Here is a 16,926-nt window from a genome sequence, read left to right as displayed (position 1 = left end):
TCAAAAGTTAAAATGGGAAAGTAGGAGTAGGTAAAAGATGTGGTTAGACAAAGTGTAGAGGAGCAGGTCAGTACCAAGTGTTTCTGGCAAGTTCTACGTGTAGATCCCAGGATCCTCTCAGAGCCACAGTACAAGCCTCGTGTTCTTGACATTTGTGGCAAAACACCATCCCTTGCTTGACTTACATTGTCCTGCCGAAGCACTTTTGTTCTCGAGCGTTAAAAGGTTTCCTTGAGGATCCCGCTGTAGGCCGCGAGCCTTCCTGAGTGACAGCCCCTAACGTGTTGACGTTGGTGCCTTCCTTGTACTTCCTGTAAGCTGAGAGCGTGCTGTCCAGGGAGCACTCAGTGCATATAACTTGTCTGTTCGGTAGAACACCGTTGTCACATAGGTACATTGTTTCCAGTGCTCAGTCGAGGGATGCAATGAGGATCATCTGGAAGAACAGCCTTGTCACCCTTCCAGTAAATTTCCCTCTTTGTCTCTTACAATCTCAGAGGGTCGCGTTACACACCATGCAGTGAGGTCTCTGGCAAAGATTCTTGTTTCCCAGCTGAATTGTATCGTGCAGCCTGCGGTCTTGGTTCTGCCCCTCCATGGAACCTGATCCGGTTGAGGTGACCTGGCATCCAGCATACAAAGCAGTGGAGATTTGCCAGTCGTCACCTCAGACCACTGTCGCCTTGCCATCTGCAGAGTCTGCTCTGTTGGTTTCTGTGACAGATCTCTCCTTGCTGTCTTCCTGACTGATTCTTTCTTCCGCCCTCTTTGTGTGTTGTCTTTTCCCCCTTGGTTCATGACTCTTCAACCCGTCTGATCTCACCCTCTGGTGCTTTTCACCTCCAACTCTGTCAGTTCTCCCACCTGGACCAGATAGATGCCTCTGTCCAGCCACTTGCCAGCATCTCTATGGAGTTTGTCCAAAGGGCACCTCGAATTACTAGATCCAGTAGATCCAGAAATGATTATTTACAGCTCCCCTGCCCCTTGCCTTGTCCTGTTGTCTCTGGTGGCTCATCGTTGCATCATCCAGCCTGTCACCTGCCCAGAAAAATGAGTTCATTGTAAAGTCCTTCTCCATCCTCTGTTACCACGTTGTAGTGTGAGGCTTGTTAATGTCGTATTCTAAATGTTTTTTATTTGTTCTCCTTCATCCCATACTTGCTACCATTAAAACAGCTTATCTTTTCATTCCTGTAGTTACAGAAACTTTTCTTCTGTGCCGCTACCTCTTTCGTCCAGCAGCTCAAGTGTATTCTCCACGCTGAGTATTTCTCCTAAAATATGAATCACAGCATTTTGTCTGCATGTGGGAAGCACTTTAGAGGTTCCCTGGGTGACTGGACAAACGAGGTTGCCGTTCCGCGGAGCCATGAACCATCGAGCCCAGCACTGGGGGGAGGTCGTACCTCGCAGATGATGCGTTTGGATGGATCTGTGGGGTAAAATCCTGATCGGAGAGGCTTAGGAGAGAGGAGTGGGAGAACTGGGTTTGTTCTGGTCCCAACTTTTTCAAGACATTTTGCTGTGACGGGGAAAATAGAAACTGGACAGTAGCTGGGGTAGGAGCTGAGGTCCGGGGAGGATGTTGTGTTGTGTTGTGTTGTGTTGTGATGAGAGAAATAACAGTGGGAATGATCCAGTAGATGCGTGTGGGGGAGGGGAGAGCTGCTGCCCGTGGTCCTGGAGTGGGGAGGGGATGGCTGAGCAGGGTTGCAGGTGGGGAAGCCCTCCGATGGCTTCTGTGTTCTCAGGGAAGCAGCTCCTCAGCTGAGGGTGAGGGTGAGGGTGAGGTTGGGGGTTTGAGGGGAGAGCAGAGCTCGGGGGCCCAGCTCCGTCGTGACCATCAGCACACAGTGCGTCCAGCTGGGAAGACTGCACTTGCCTCCCTGCCTGAAAAGCCGTCTCCTTTCTTAAATGCGGGAGTAATTACTCTCTGGGGAGCCTGTGTAATTACATGGGTGCTTCTCGGCTCCAAGCGAATTGAGTGCCAGTTCTGGCCATGGACATTTTCTTCTCTGCTGATGGAAGGGTCCCCAGAGGAAGTGTCCTGCTTGCCTGGCTCTTGGCCTCGAGAACCCTTCACACCATCTAGTGTTGTGTCTTTTATCCTTGACATAAGCATCAAATGTCTTCAGTTTCTGCATGTGATCTTAAGACGCAATTCCCTGCTTCCAGGAGCTTCTGTTCTCCTCGGGAAAGGCACTTCACAGACGTAATTACAGGAGAGGACGGGAATCCTGCCCGTCGATACGTAGGGAACTCCAGAGTGCTGACAAAGCAGAGCCTGCTTTTATTTATTTATTTATTCATTTAAATTTTTTATTTGTTTACTATTTAACTTATTCAGTTTCAGCTGCGTTGGGTCTCTGTTGCTGCGCGCGGGCTTTGTTCTCTAGTTGCGGCGAGCGGGCGCTACTCTTCGTGGCGGTGCGCGGGCTTCTCATTGCGGTGGCTTCTCTTATTGTGGAGCATGGCTTCTAGGCATGTGGGCTTCAGTAGTTGCGGGTCCCGGGCTCAGTAGTTGTGGTGCGCAGGCTCTAGAGTGCAGGCTCAGTAGTTGTGGCGCATGAGCTTAGTTGCTCCGCAGCACGTGGGATCTTCCCGGACCAGGGTTCCAACCCGTGTGCCCACTATTGGCAGGTGGATTCTTTTTTTTTTTTTTTTTTTTTAACTTATTTTATTTTTTTGCTTTATAACAAATTTAATCAGTTATACATATACATATGTTTCCATATCCCCTCCCTTTTGCGTCTCCCTCCCACCCTCCCTATCCCACCCCTCCAGGCGGTCACAAAGTACCGAGCTGATCTCCCTGTGCTATGCGGCTGCTTCCCACTAGCTATCTACCTCACGTTTGGTAGTGTATATATGTCCATGCCGCTCTTTCACTTTGTCACAGCTTACCCTTCCCCCTCCCCATATCCTCAAGTCCATTCTCTAGTAGGTCTGTGTCTTTATTCCTGTCTTACCCCTATGTTCTTCATGACATTTTTTTTTCTTAAATTCCATATATATGTGTTAGCATACAGTATTTGTCTTTCTCTTTCTGACTTACTTCACTCTGTATGACAGACTCTAGGTCTATCCACCTCATTACAAATAGCTCAATTTCATTTCTTTTTATGGCTGAGTAATATTCCATTGTATATATGTGCCACATCTTCTTTACCCATTCATCCGATGATGGACACTTAGGTTGTTTCCATCTCCGGGCTATTGTAAATAGGGCTGCTATGAACATTTTGGTACACGTCTCTTTTTGAATTATGGTTTTCTCAGGGTATATGCCCAGTAGTGGGATTGCTGGGTCATATGGTAGTTCTATTTGTAGTTTGTTTTTTTTTTTTTTTTTTTTTGCGGTATGCGGGCCTCTCACTGTTGTGGCCCCTCCCGTTGCGGAGCACAGGCTCCGGACGCGCAGGCCCAGCGGCCATGGCTCACGGGCCCAGCCGCTCCGCGGCATATGGGATCCTCCCAGACCGGGGCACGAACCCGTATCCCCTGCATCGGCAGGCGGACTCTCAACCACTGCGCCACCAGGGAGGCCCTATTTGTAGTTTTTTAAGGAACCTCCATACCGTTCTCCATAGTGGCTGTACCAATTCACATTCCCACCAGCAGTGCAAGAGTGTTCCCTTTTTTCCACACCCTCTCCAGCATTTATTGTTTCTAGATTTTTTGATGATGGCCATTCTGACTGGTATGAGATGATATCTCATTGTAGTTTTGATTTGTATTTCTCTAATGAGTAAAGATGTTGAGCATCCTTTCATGTGTTTGTTGGCAGTCTGTATATCTTCTGTGGAGAAATGTCTATTTAGGTCTTCTGCCCATTTTTGGATTGGGTTGTTTGTTTTTTTGTTATTGAGCTGCATGAGCTGCTTATAAATTTTGGAGATTAATCCTTTGTCAGTTGCTTCATTTGCAAATATTTTCTCCCATTCTGAGGGTTGTCTTTTGGTCTTGTTTATGGTTTCCTTTGCTGTGCAAAAGCTTTGAAGTTTCATTAGGTCGCATTTGTTTATTTTCATTTTGATTTCCTTTTCTCTAGGAGGTGGGTCCAAAAGGATCTTGCTGTGATTTATGTCATAGAGTGTTCTGCCTGTGTTTTCCTCTGTGAGTTAGACAGTGTCTGGCCTTACCTTTAGGTCTTCAATCCATTTTGAGTTTATTTTTGTGTTATGGTGTTAGGTAGTGTTCTCATTTCATTCTTTTACAGGTAGCTGTCCAGTTTTCCCAGCGCCACTTATTGAAGAGGCTGTCTTTTCTCCATTGTATATTCTTGCCTCCTTCATCAAAGCTAAGGTGAGCATATGTGCGTGGGCTTATCTCTGGGCTTTCTATCCTGTTCCATTGATCTATATTTCTCTTCCCCAGAGTATATTTCAATAAAGGTATGTACATTGTTTGTTTAGACACAAGGCTGTCGCACACTTAACAGACTACAGTATAGTGTAAACAGAAGCTTTTCATGCACGGGTACACCAGAAATTTCATGTGACTCGCTTTATGGCGGTATTGGCTTCATTGCAGTGTTCTGGAACTGAAGCTGCAGTGTCTCTGAGCTGGGCCTGTGTACCCAGAAGTGGGATTGCTGGATCATATGGAATTTTTATTTAAAAGATTTTGAGAAAACTCCATACTGTTTTCCACAGTGCCTGCACAATGTTACATTCCTGCGTACAATATGCAAGGGTTACGATTTCTCTACCACCTTGACAACTCTCATCTTTAAAAAAAAATAAAAAATTGTAGGCATTCTAACAGATGTGAGGTAGTATCTCATGATGATTTTGATTTGCATTTCCCAGATGATTAGTGACGTTGAGCACCTTTTCATGTACCTGGTGCTGTGTTACGTCTTTCTAACGCACATACACACACACAGAGGGATAGAAGGAACCTTTTGGAAGTGATGAGTATATTACCGTGATGGTGGTGATGGTATCACAGGTGTGTGCATATGTCCAAACTCATCAAGTTATATACATTAAACATGGGCTAGATTTTGTATATCAGTTCTACGTAAATAAAGCTGTAAAAGCCCAGCAACAAGTGGTGTATTTCATGAGCCAGTGAAGCCCAGGTACATCTTGTCTCCTCTCCCAGGGGTGAACCCAAGCAGCCTTTGAACTTGGCTCACTTTCTGTTTCTTTAGTTTCCCCTTCTATTACTTTTGTGTTTCTCCTTTGTTTTCAGATTCCAGCGAAGTGGTTCCCCATTTGTGGCAGCAGTGATTCTGAGTTTGGCTCTGTCGTTTGAAGACTTGATGGTCTCTAAAGGGATGAAGTTTCTACAGAACTAATCTCAGTTAGGTGAGAGGTAACAGAGGATCTAGTTTGTTAGTCTTTTCTTAGTCTTTTCTGTTTGTCTATTTGTCTACTTTGACAAGCTCAAATCAATGAAGAATCTCTTGCCCAATGGGATGAGAACGGCTCTTTAATATCTAGACTGGTGAGTGTTTATTCCTGACCCAAGTCTAAGACTTAAAACTGCAGGTAAAAGTTCCATTTCTCTGTATGTCTGTGTGTCTGTAATTCAAAAAGGTCTTTACCTCTGACAGTGCGAGTATGTAATGTTTTCCTACTTCTGGATCTATTAAAGTAGATTGTAGAGTCTGTTAAATTAAAGGGTTTCTGTCCTGATTGGCTTACAAAGATACAAATGTGCTTATAAAAATTATATATCCCTAAAATTCTCAGAGAGAAAGGAATTAGAACTTCTAATACTTTAAATGTGCTAGAAAAATATTCTTATTGAAATCAAGTCAGGGAATTCCCCAGCGGTCCAGTGGTTAGGACTCGGTGCTTTCACTGCCAGGGTCCAGGTTCAGTCCCTGGTCAGGAACCTAAGATCCAGCAAGCCCCTCGGTGCAGCCAAAAAAAAAAAAAAAATCAACTCAGAAATTTAAAGACTTCAAGTTTACATAATTTAGGTAAATCTTTGACACATGAAGCTAGTTTAATATTTTTGGTTTAATAAAAAGTTATTCGTATCTTATTTATCAGTATTAGGCATACATTTAAAACAATTCTACTTGGGTGTGTTCTTCCTAAATTTATATAGGTGTGCCCATCAACTAAGCTCATATTACTTCTACTTAATGTTTAAGGTTATGAAAACTGTAAGTTTGTGTTTAACCACATTTAGTTTTTATTCTGACAGACTTTCTTTCAACAGTAACTATGTTTTCTACTGTGTTAGCTTGTCGATAAATTCCCAGATCTTCAGTTTACGTAAACCCTTGAACTGATACTAAATTGTGTTACTTACTGGATAATCATTGGATACCGAGGTCATTTGTAAGCAAGACAGAAACCTGAGGCATTGATTACTAAGCATAATCTCAAGTTATATGCTCTTGCTGCATATGTTTACTTGTTACCTAGAGGCTCTGTCTGTGGGTGTGTTAATGAATGTGTTTGTCTCTGCCACTTGAATAAGTTGTGTAAGGGATGTTTGTGGCTGTGTAAAGTTGTGTTATGTGTGTTCATGAGCTGTGCTAGCCTGAAATGCTGATGTGTGATGGGCAGTTGTCAATCATTCACTCCTAGTTTTCTTTGTGAAATGGAAGTAACTTTGGTTCAAAGTTAGTATTAATATACTATGAATGAGGCTTGACCCATAGTGATGTTATCGGCTGGAACAGAACTCAGGTTCAGCTGCTCATCGCTCAGAAGTCAGTGTTCCAGAGACAAGGGTTGGTGGAAGAAGAAAGATGCTTTATTCAGGAAGCTGGCAACCTGGGAAGATGGTGGGCTAGTGTCCCCAATACCATCTCCCAGTTGCCAATGAGAGGGAAAAGGGGTTGATAGGGAAAAGACGGGAAGTCTCTGGGCTGTGCCGGTGGGGGCTCCGTGCAGAGTAGCACAGTCAGCTCTGACCATCCTCTTGAAATTGGTCATGCAGCGGTGTGGTCAGTGTCATGTTGATTGTTTCAGGCACAGTTAATCTTCAATTCCAGTGTTGGTTTGTTCCCATTTCCTTGAGGCCAGTTCCTGGAATTGTGTAAGCCATCGGTTCAGGTCTGCTCAAGATGGAGCAGCTTGTGTCATAGCTCCAGTCTGGTCATCATACAGTTAGCTTTCTCCTCTTGTAGTGGTTTTAGTATCTGCAAAACAAGTTAGGAATGTGTGTCTGACACTGTTACTTATGTCCTTCGGGAGGAACTAAAGATTCTGTGACTGCTGTTGTCCTAATCAGTAACTGCTTGAACCTGTTCTTTGGTGACTCAGGGGAGGCCTGGGAGACTGCAGCTATTTTACAGACAAGAGGCAGGGGACATGGAAGGGCCCTGCATGGTCCTGCTTGGTTCCAGCAACCGAGAGGTACAACTTTGTATGCAAGATAATGCGATGTAGTTTTGTTTATTAACAGGAACAAAAATCGTTTGGTCCTAAAGTAAAATGACTGATTGTTCCAGCACCAGAAAGAGGATAGTGAAGGACACAACCTGAATGGGTATAGAAAGTTGTAGGAGACGGGTAGAAAGGGAATTTTATTTGTCTGAGCCGAAGGCAGCTCAGTTTTGATGTTTATTCCAGAGATTTTCAAAAAAGAGCTTATGGTTCTCTTAGTAGCAAATATTATATTGATGCAAAGCTGGAGTTTGGTTTTCTCTCTGTACAAATGATAAATTTTTTTCATGGAGTATTGGTCTCTTTAATAAGTGGTTGGAAAAGTTGTTCTCTAAATCTGCCTAAACAGCAGAGATTCTGTATCTCACTGGAAGAGGTTTCTGCACCTAGTTCTGAATTCATCCGGCCTTATTATTTTTTTGAAAATAAATGCACAGGGACTTCCCTGGTGGCTCCTTGGTGAAGAATCCGCCCGCCAGTGCAGGGCACACTGGTTCAAGCCCTGGTCCGGGAAGATCCCACGTGCTTTTAGAAACTAGAGCACGGAAAGACTAAGGTCACGTGAAATTTGAAACGCTAAATATTGTCATAGTGTTAAGCAGTTTGAAGATTGTTGGAAGAAATTATTTGTCATTCATTCAAGCAATAAACATTTGATGAATACTTGCAAAACATAAAAAACCTCTAGAGCCCGTGAGCCACAACTACTGGAATCGACGTGCCTAGATCCCATGCTCCGGAACAAGAGAAGCCACCGCATGGAGATGCCGACGCACCGCAATGAAGAGTCGCCCCCTCTCCACTGCAACTAGAGAAAGCCCACGTGCAACAAGGAAGACCCAACGCAGACAAAAATAAATAAATATATAAATAAATGTATTGGGGGAAAAAAAGAAAGAAAATAAATGCACAACAAAATTTCTGCATTTCTGAGAAAGTTAAGCTTCCTTAAAACTGTGTTCCTTTTGGTCTGTTTTTTTTTTTTTTTTTTAAAGTCTACTGTCAGGAACTCCCTGGCACTTCAGCGGTTAGGATTCTGCGCTTCCACTGCTAGAGGCCTGTTTTCGATCCCTGATCAGGGAACTAAGATCCTGCAAGTTGCGTGGCGAGGCCGAAAAAACAGCCAAGACAAAATAATCGTCTCTTGGCTGTTAAACAAAGTCAAGGACCTTTAGTTCCTCCTCAAGGGCTATTGGGTAATATTCTGAGCCACATCCTTGGAGCTGTTTGGCAGAGACTGAAACCCCCAGCAGGTGGAAGAAGTTAACTGCATGTTGCCCACAAGCACGTAGACCCCAGACCAGTTGGAACCAGAAGGCTGATGATGTTGAGTCCCCGTTACCTCACCACTGACCAATCAGAAGAATGACCGTGAGCTGATCACGCACCCTGTAACCCTCTCTTCAACATGTAGCCCCTTTCTCTTTTCCCTGTATAGTCCTCAAGCAAAACTTCAGGAGGGGAGAGTTGGTTCTTCGGGACACGAGTCCACCTCTCTTCTGGACTGCCGGCTTCCTCAGTAAAGCTATCTTTCCTTTTACCCAAGAGTTGTCTCTCAGTATTGGAGTCCTGAATGATGCAAGACCTGCCTCATCTTCTGTAGTTTTCTCTACATGAAAAATAATTGAGGACTATTTTTCAGAGTTAAGAAATGTGGTTGGATAATCACAACGCCATTAAGCAACACCTCGTTGGACAGCAAAGAGGCGAAGCCGACTGGTAATGACCACACACATCCTGACTGTGAGAAGACTTTCGTCTTTATTGTAGTTCCCCAAAAGCTGCATCGCACGGTACTCTTGAACAATCTAAAATAACATACAAACATGCTGAGGCAAGTTAAAAAATTAGGACTGAATTCCCACAATTCAATAATGAGAACTAAAAAAATACAAAATTTATGCTTACAAGAATTGGGAGGAAATACCCACTATGCTATAAGTAGAATGGAAATATGATGTAATAGATAAAATCAACAATCTCTCTTGAAAATGTGAGTAAAACTGTATATATGTGTAAATATACAACAGCTACAGTTCTCATCACAAAAGTTTGTAGTAATAAGATGTTTCAAAATGAAGACTATTTCAAAACTATTTAAAATAAATATATAAATATAAAATATAAAAATACAATAATTTTATAGGTGACATTTTCAAAATAAGCCAGTGAAACTTAAGTCATGAGTCATGACCCTGTGGCTGTAATTATATATATATATATATATATTTTTTCCTAATTATATATTTTAATGTTATTCCCTCCTATTCTGAGCCGCTACACTCCACCTTCAAATGCTTCTAGACTGGGGCAAACAAGTGTATAAAAAATGGGACCTCCAATGTTCGTCTCAGGGGAGATGGAAATGAAATGATCTGAAAATTGAGGTGGTGCCTTCCAAAAGGGTGGAATCTGAATAAACCCTGTTTTCTTATTGTCCTGCCACAGACTCCTAGAAGCACACCCCGCTCCTAGGAGTATAACACGAAAACTGGCCTCCGCTCATTCTAGAAGATGCTGGCTTCTTCTCGATGATCTGCACAAGAGGCTTCTCCCTTCCTTCTTCATGGCTGTCGTCAGTGTCTGGATTGACCTCTTGTTGAACATCCTCATCTCTCCTGGGCTCTGTGATCTGGAAGTAAGAGAAGGAGCAAGGATGTCAGATTTCAAAGTGGCAACTGTCCAGATATAAAGGTTTTCACATTCTTAGTCAATTCTAACCAGAATTGAGACTCATTTATGATTGGAGTTTTATCTCAAATTCTCCATTCTGAACCCCAGTCCTGAACCATTCATTGTTTTCAAGTGCGATTCTTGGACTTTGGTGACCCTGACTCCAAAAACTACTGAATGCACCCAAGGTCAGGCCCAGTAATCTGCTTTATAGCCCAGACTCCAGGTGATTCTGCTCAGGGAGCTGGCATTTGGAGAAGGCTGCTTTAGTCTTAACTCACCTTGGTCCTTTGGCACCACTTAAATTCTGAACTTGGAAGCACACTACAGACATCACTGACAAGTCAACATCGTGGACCAGGAGACCTGAGGCCGGATCCCTAACCCTAACCCTGCATCCTAATGTCTATGTTATTATTAAGTTTTCATTTATTTACTTATTTTCTTTCTTTTATTTTTGGCTGCATTGGGTCTCTGTTGCTGTGTGTGGGCTTTCTCTCTGTTGCTGTGTGTGGTGAGCGAGGACTACTCTCCGTTGCTTCTCCTGACGGCTTCTCTTGTTGCGGAGCACGGGCTCTAGGCGCACAGGCTGAGTAGTTGCGGCTTGCGGGCTCTAGAACGCAGGCTCAGTAGTTGTGGCTTGCGGGCTCTAGAGCGCAGGCGCAGTAGTTGTGGCGCACGGGCTTAGTTGCTCCGCGGCATGTGGGGTCTTCCCGGACCAGCGCTCAAACCTGTGTGCCCTGCATTGGCAGGCGGTTTCTTAACCACTGTGCCAACAGGGAAGTCCCTGGGTCCTAATGTTTAAATAATACTCAGCCCTAAACTTGGTTAGTGTTATGTGCTGAATGTTTGTGTCCCCCCAAATTCTTATGTTGAAATCTTAAAATCTTAACCCCTAAGGTGCTGGTATTAGGAGGTGGGGTCTTTGGGAGGTTATTAGGTCATGGGGTAGAGCCCTCATGAATGAGATTATTGCCCTTGTAAAAGAGACCGTGCTGTGTTGTTTCTAAGCAACGCGGTCTGTAGTAGGGCAGGTTGAATGGACGAAGGCAGCTAGTTTGCAAGATTTAAACCAAATGTTTGCTCAATCCTCTGCCCACATCTAGAACTCTAATGTGTCAATTGTAATAAGCCATGCTGAAGATGGCATTCCTTAACCTTCAGTCGTTGTGATAAACCCCCTTGACCATAAACGTGAGGGGGAAAAGGTGAATTGTACTAGAGGAATCATTGGTCCAGAAGTGGTGAGTCAGGGGGAATAAAGAGTCACAGGTGATCTGGCCATAGGCAATTTGAAAGTAAATTTGGAGGAATATAAAGCTAGTCATAATTCATCTTTTCTTATTGAACGTGTGGGCTGTTCTATCTAATATCCTGTTTGTAGACATTTACTTTGTTGTAGATAAATGCTAGAACCCATAACCCTGAGGGATGTAAGGCCAAAAATGAATGAAAAAGAGAAACTGGAAACGCAGTATATGGAAAAGAATCACCACCTTGTCAAAGCTGTTATTTGGACCCAATTGCTTTGGGTGAAATAACTTCAGTGAGACCCATGCGTCTGGGACAAACTGGTTTCCCCGAGGTCTGGTGCCCACGGGCCTCGCGGTGCTGGTGTCTGTGTGTGGCTGTCAGTCCGTGGCTGGCGCAGAGTCGGCACGTGGCTGTGTGCCTGGCTGGCCCCCTTCACAGTGTGAGAGGTGATGTGGGTCCAGCAGTGGGATTCCTCCGATTTCCTCAGTAGACAACACGTCATTCCACCCGCACCTTTGCGCACGCAGACCTACCTTTGCGCAGGCCGATGACCTCAGGCCTGCGTGGTCCTGGGGCCTCTGGGGCAAGAGGGCGCGATCTCTTCCCCACACCCAGAGCTCTGGATCAAAAGCCTGGATCTGGAAAGACAAACAGCCCCTGGCAATGAGGATGCCGCTGCCTCCCGTTGCCCCGCCTCCGGTTCTTTCTCGTCTGTCCCCAAGTCCCAAACCGAGTCCCCCATGATCCCCACCTCCTCTCCGTCCCTCCCCCTCCCCGAGACCGCCACAGCCCACCCACCTGCTCGCACTCTTCCCGAGTGACCCATGTCTTCCAGCCCATGGAACGGATGAACTGGGAACGCAGTTTGTGGAACAAGGCATGCTGCGAGCTGTTCTTTCCATAGAGGAACGAAACGATGGCCTGCTTGGGGGCCTGGTTGTTCTCTTCCATGTCGCTGGCCACATAGCTGGGGAAAGACATCAGGTCGCTGTCATCAGGACAGGAAGGGCCTCCACTTGAGATCAGCTTCCCAGAAAAGAGGCAGGCTGAGCATCCTCACACGACCCACCCAGCCCTGCCCAGCGTCACCGGGAGCCGCCCAGTCATCAAGGAGCCACTGCCAGGCAGGACCTTCGGAAGGGTGCCTCTCACACCTTGATGATGAGGACACGATCCAAACCCCCGTTCCCTTCAACTTGTTTTATGTGCACACACCTCTCTTCCTATGTTGTAGGTACATGTACAGTTCCTGAGGGCAGGAGCTGATCTGATCTGTTTCTGCATTCATCCCTCTCCTAGCAAATGACACATTTAGGGCTTGGTTCATATTGATGCATGAATTCAACAGCCTTTTGTGAATCTCTGTTCCCACCACCTCATATTCCCCAGCATGTAGGGTGTACTTTATAAGGTTTGTTAGATGAATGAATGAATGAATGAATGAACATTTTATCTCATGGCCAAATGCAATACTGATTACCTAGAAGTCTCACAGTAACAAACATTTGCCCAATGAAAAGAATTGTGCTGAGTGTTTTGGGAATGCATTGACATTTTGACGAGACCTGCCTTCCACATGGTGTCTAGTCTAGTGGGACCGGGGAAGGGGAAGGGGGGAGATAAGAAATGACTATAATGCAAAGCATCACATTATAATACAATTTGAACTAAAGTGCCTCTGGGATGCAGAAGTTAGGGAGATCGGGCATCGTGAAGGTTTTGGTGTTTGAACCCACTTTAAGGATAAGGTCGTTTTCTTCAGATAAATGTATGGCAAAGATACCTGGATAGAAAGCTCAATAGAAACTTAGAGGGCAGGGTATTTGGAAGGAGCAGTGAAACACAGGAATAAAGTATCAGGACGGTGTGCTGGAGATTGCAGAGAGAGTTAAATCCCAAGGCAGAACTCTGGCCTTGATTTGGCATGTCATTAGCCAATGAAATTGTGTGAAGCGGTCAGACCTGTGTTTTGGAAGGATGTTCAGGCAAATAGAGCCAACTGGCTTGGGAGACTTGGAAGAAACATCAGTGGGGAGCATTTGACACCAAATCCGTGCTATGTGATACGGGCCCCGATTGTGGCATTTGTCGTGGGAATGCAGAAACGGAAGATAATCACACTTGGTGCTGATGTCGGAAGACCCGAGACCGGAGAATTCGAACCGGAAACGTCTCAAGTCTGTTACTCGGGGGCAGGATGGTGTCAGTTCTTTCTTCCTCTCCTCTTAGGAAAGTTTTGCGTTTTGCTTTGTTTCTTTCAGTGTTTTAATTGACATTAGGGTAGTTTGTTTTGACAATGAATGCTATAAAAAACAGAACATGGTTTGAAAAAGAAACCACGGTACCGTAATCCTGTCATTTTCACACCTAGAGTCAGTACAAAGGGGTTTAAAAAAATAGATGAAAGGTCAGAGCCCCTCGTCTCTCCCTCTGCCCTCCCAGGGTGTTGAATATTGATGGCGGGGATGGAGCAAGGTACTCACAGAGCTATGAAGAAATGGATTCTCTGGAATTGCCAGGAGAGGAGCCCGGCCCGGCTGACATACGCTATCACCATCGACAGGAGATACTGATGGAAAGAGGGGAAAAAACGTAGGAGAGAGGTCACATCCTGGAAGAGGAGAAAGAGTGGGAGGGAGAAGGGAGCAGGGGACGAGGAATGGGTGGTGCCACTTGGAGGAGAGACCCCCGTGTGGGGTGAGCCTGATTGGGGAAGGGGAGAGGACAGAAGGTCAGAGTTGGCGGCGCTCCAAGGATGGGAGGCTTTGGGATTGAGGGCGTGGACTTAGGGCCGCGGGCACAGGACGGTGTTCGATGAACCGGAGCCAAGGCGAGTCCCCAGGAGCTGAGAGGAGAGGGGACTTAGGCAGCAACCACCAAAGGGGCACTCCTGGGGCTCAGATCCCAGAGGGGACCTCGAGGCCCCTGGAGGGAAGTGTTGACAAGGCATGAGGTTAGGAGGGGAGTGGAAACGTGGGTGTAGAAAGCACCCAGCGCGCCCACCTAGAACAGGCGCTGGAGCAGGAATCCATCTCAGTGGGTGACTTACCTTGTCAGATACTTCCAGGTTTTTGTCCCAGGCGAGGAATTTCTTAACGACGGGATCCTCTGTGAAAAAAGGGCAGATGTTGCCAGTGGGAACAGGGCTGTCGTGGGAGCATTCCAGAGCCAAGAGGGTGAACCGCGCCCCCCTGGGGAAATGCCAAGATGTGGCCCAGGGTGAAGCTGACGGAAAGAGGGGAGGGAAGACCATTCACTGTGGGAGGAAAGGGGGTGACTCCCCTTCTGGGGGGGCCGAGTGACAGGGAGTGATGCCCCTTCATCATGCATTCACGTACCTGCAGAGGGCATCAAGATACTCTCAGCCAATGTCTCAATTGACAGTCATGTCAGGGGGTGAAGATGGCTTGTCAGCCCCTCCTCCCCCCACCCCGAACATGCCAGTAAGATTCAAAAGGCCAGTAAGAGCTAGAGTCTCGGGTACAGTTGAAACCAAGCGAACCTAATCCTGTATCATTTCTAAATCTAACCTAGTCTTGTATCATTTCTAAGTCTAACCTCATCCTGTATCTTTTATGTGTCCCCCGTATCCTTTATCCGTAGACAGTCCGCCAGGGACGGAGAGCGCACCAAGTAGCAGGGAATTCTTTTCCACTGGGAAAGTGTAGTCATGGGAAGTTCTGGTTTGTTTGTTTTTCAAGTATAGGATTGGAGGTTGCTGGGCAGGGCGGTGGGTCCTTACCAAGCATCCACTTGAAGACCTTGTGGTGCTCAGGCAGCACTGAAGACACCCGCTGTCGCTTCAGCTTCATCTTGAGCCCACTGAACGACTCCACGACCCAGGTGTCGGCCTCGTGGTGCTCAGGCAGCACTGAAGACACCCGCTGTCGCTTCAGCTTCATCTTGAACCCACTCAGCGACTCCACGACCCAGGTGTCGGCCTCGTGGTGCTCAGGCAGCACTGAAGACACCCGCTGTCGCTTCAGCTTCATCTTGAACCCACTCAGCGACTCCACGACCCAGGTGTCGGCCTCGTGGTGCTCAGGCAGCACTGAAGACACCCGCTGTCGCTTCAGCTTCATCTTGAGCCCACTCAGCAACTCCACGACCCAGGTGTCCTGGGCCTCAGCGGCCGTGTTGCCCTCCACCTCCGCTCTGAACGCCACTGACCTCTTCCTCTTACAGCCGGGGCGCTGAGGCGGGGGGCTGCAACCAGCCCAGGGAGCTGACGAAGGAGAAGAGACTACAGTATGACGCTCTCGTCTTGGGAATTCAGCCACTGGTGACCACCCAACCCCACCCCGACTCCGCCTCCCCCCCGAAGCACCCCCGTGCTTTCCAGTCTCACAGACCGCTGACCTTGCCCCAAGTCATCTTTCCATCTTTCTCTGTCCACATCTACCTATCCCTCCCCTGACTCTTTTTGTCATTTGTCCAGCTTCCCGTCCTCGAAACTCTTTCTCATGGTAGATAATTTCTCCCACCAGGAATAAAAAAAAAGAACCCTCCCCTTGTTTCCTCTCTCCCCTTCTCTCATCCTTGGATCTCATCTCCTAACCCTGTTTCTTGCTCCCCAGGTGTTCCGTGTCCCCAGCTCCTGTGCTCTCCTCCCTCAATCCCTGGCTTTCTGAATGTCTCCTTTCTTTCATAGGCACCTTATGCAGGTGCTCCTTCCCGACCTCTGTACCCTTTCCTCCTTACTGGTCAAATCTCTGAAATTCCTTCTCATGCCAGCTCCCTCACCTGACGGTCCTGGGCTTTCTTCATAGACAGTCAACTCCAGGGGGTACCCTGAAGAGCTGGACTGGGAATTCAGCTCCTCAGCCTGGGAAGTCGGTTGACGATTGTCCATGATGTCTCCCAGACTCTTCCCTTCCTCGAAGCCTAGACTCTGCTTTGTCCCAACTCTTCTTCTGGACTTGGGCTAAACACAAGTGGTCGTCCCTTCTCCAAGCTGCGGGGCAACTGTCAGTGGAGAGAAGCTCTGGCGAGATTCTGTTGTCTACTACTGCTGCCAAGCACCAAGGAGTCTGGTCCATCCAATCGGGAAGGTTGGAAGCCTCTGATGTCATCATCGGAGTTTGAAGGAAACCAGTTTGAAGGAAAGCACAAGTAACTGTCAGACCTATGCGTGCACTTGTCCCAGAGATCAGGGGTAAATGGTATCTCCTGCCACTGACCCAACCTCTGCCCATCCTCCAAAACCCCCCTCAGGGTATCCGGACCCCTCTTTTTTTTTGTCATAAATGGCAAAATTTTATTCTTTTTTTTTTCTTCATCTTTATTTTTAATTTTTTTTTTGCTTTATAACAAATTTAATCAGTTATACATATACATATGTTTGCATATCCCCTCCCTTTTGCGTCTCCCTCCCACCCTCCCTATCCCACCCCTCCAGGCAGTCACAAAGCACCGAGCTGATCTCCCTGTGCTATGCGGCTGCTTCCCACTAGCTATCTACCTTACGTTTGGCAGTGTATATATGTCCATGCCGCTCTTTCACTTTGTCACAGCTTACCCTTCCCCCTCCCCATATCCTCAAGTCCATTCTCTAGTAGGTCTGTGTCTTTATTCCTGTCTTACCCCTATGTTCTTCATGACATTTTTTTTTCTTAAATTCCATATATATGTGTCAGCA

At 46.4% G+C, this 16,926-nt stretch overlaps 2 protein-coding genes and 1 pseudogene across 13 annotated transcripts in view; 2 read left to right on the top strand and 1 right to left on the bottom strand.

Moving 5' to 3' along the window:
- The window catches only part of LOC309808885 (centrosomal protein of 78 kDa-like), a 525,691-nt pseudogene that overhangs the window by 34,427 nt on the left and 474,338 nt on the right, over positions 1-16,926 (top strand). The window lies entirely within an intron of this gene.
- LOC309807663 (uncharacterized protein) overlaps positions 1-16,926 on the top strand; it is a 149,528-nt gene that overhangs the window by 40,859 nt on the left and 91,743 nt on the right. The window contains exon 3 of one of the 11 annotated variants that reach the window (XM_082627506.1): positions 4,223-5,318. The exons of the other annotated variants lie outside the window; for them this stretch is intronic. The gene's annotated coding sequence lies outside the window, so the exon portion shown is untranslated. The remainder of the gene's footprint in view (positions 1-4,222; positions 5,319-16,926) is intronic. 11 annotated transcript variants of the gene reach the window in all.
- LOC309808068 (speedy protein E4-like) lies at positions 9,596-16,140 on the bottom strand (the record flags this gene model as incomplete). The annotated part of the gene is made up of 6 exons (XM_082628076.1): positions 9,596-11,926; positions 12,087-12,255; positions 13,772-13,857; positions 14,338-14,396; positions 15,292-15,513; positions 16,032-16,140. 6 exons carry the CDS (start codon positions 16,138-16,140, stop codon positions 11,666-11,668), a joined length of 906 nt encoding a protein of 301 aa, XP_082484202.1. The 3' UTR covers positions 9,596-11,665.

This window comes from Mesoplodon mirus, assembly GCF_964341445.2.
Source record: "Mesoplodon mirus genome assembly, chromosome: 7".
In the NCBI taxonomy this organism is placed as follows: domain Eukaryota; kingdom Metazoa; phylum Chordata; class Mammalia; order Artiodactyla; family Ziphiidae; genus Mesoplodon; species Mesoplodon mirus.
This window is presented reverse-complemented; position numbering and strand designations above follow the sequence as displayed.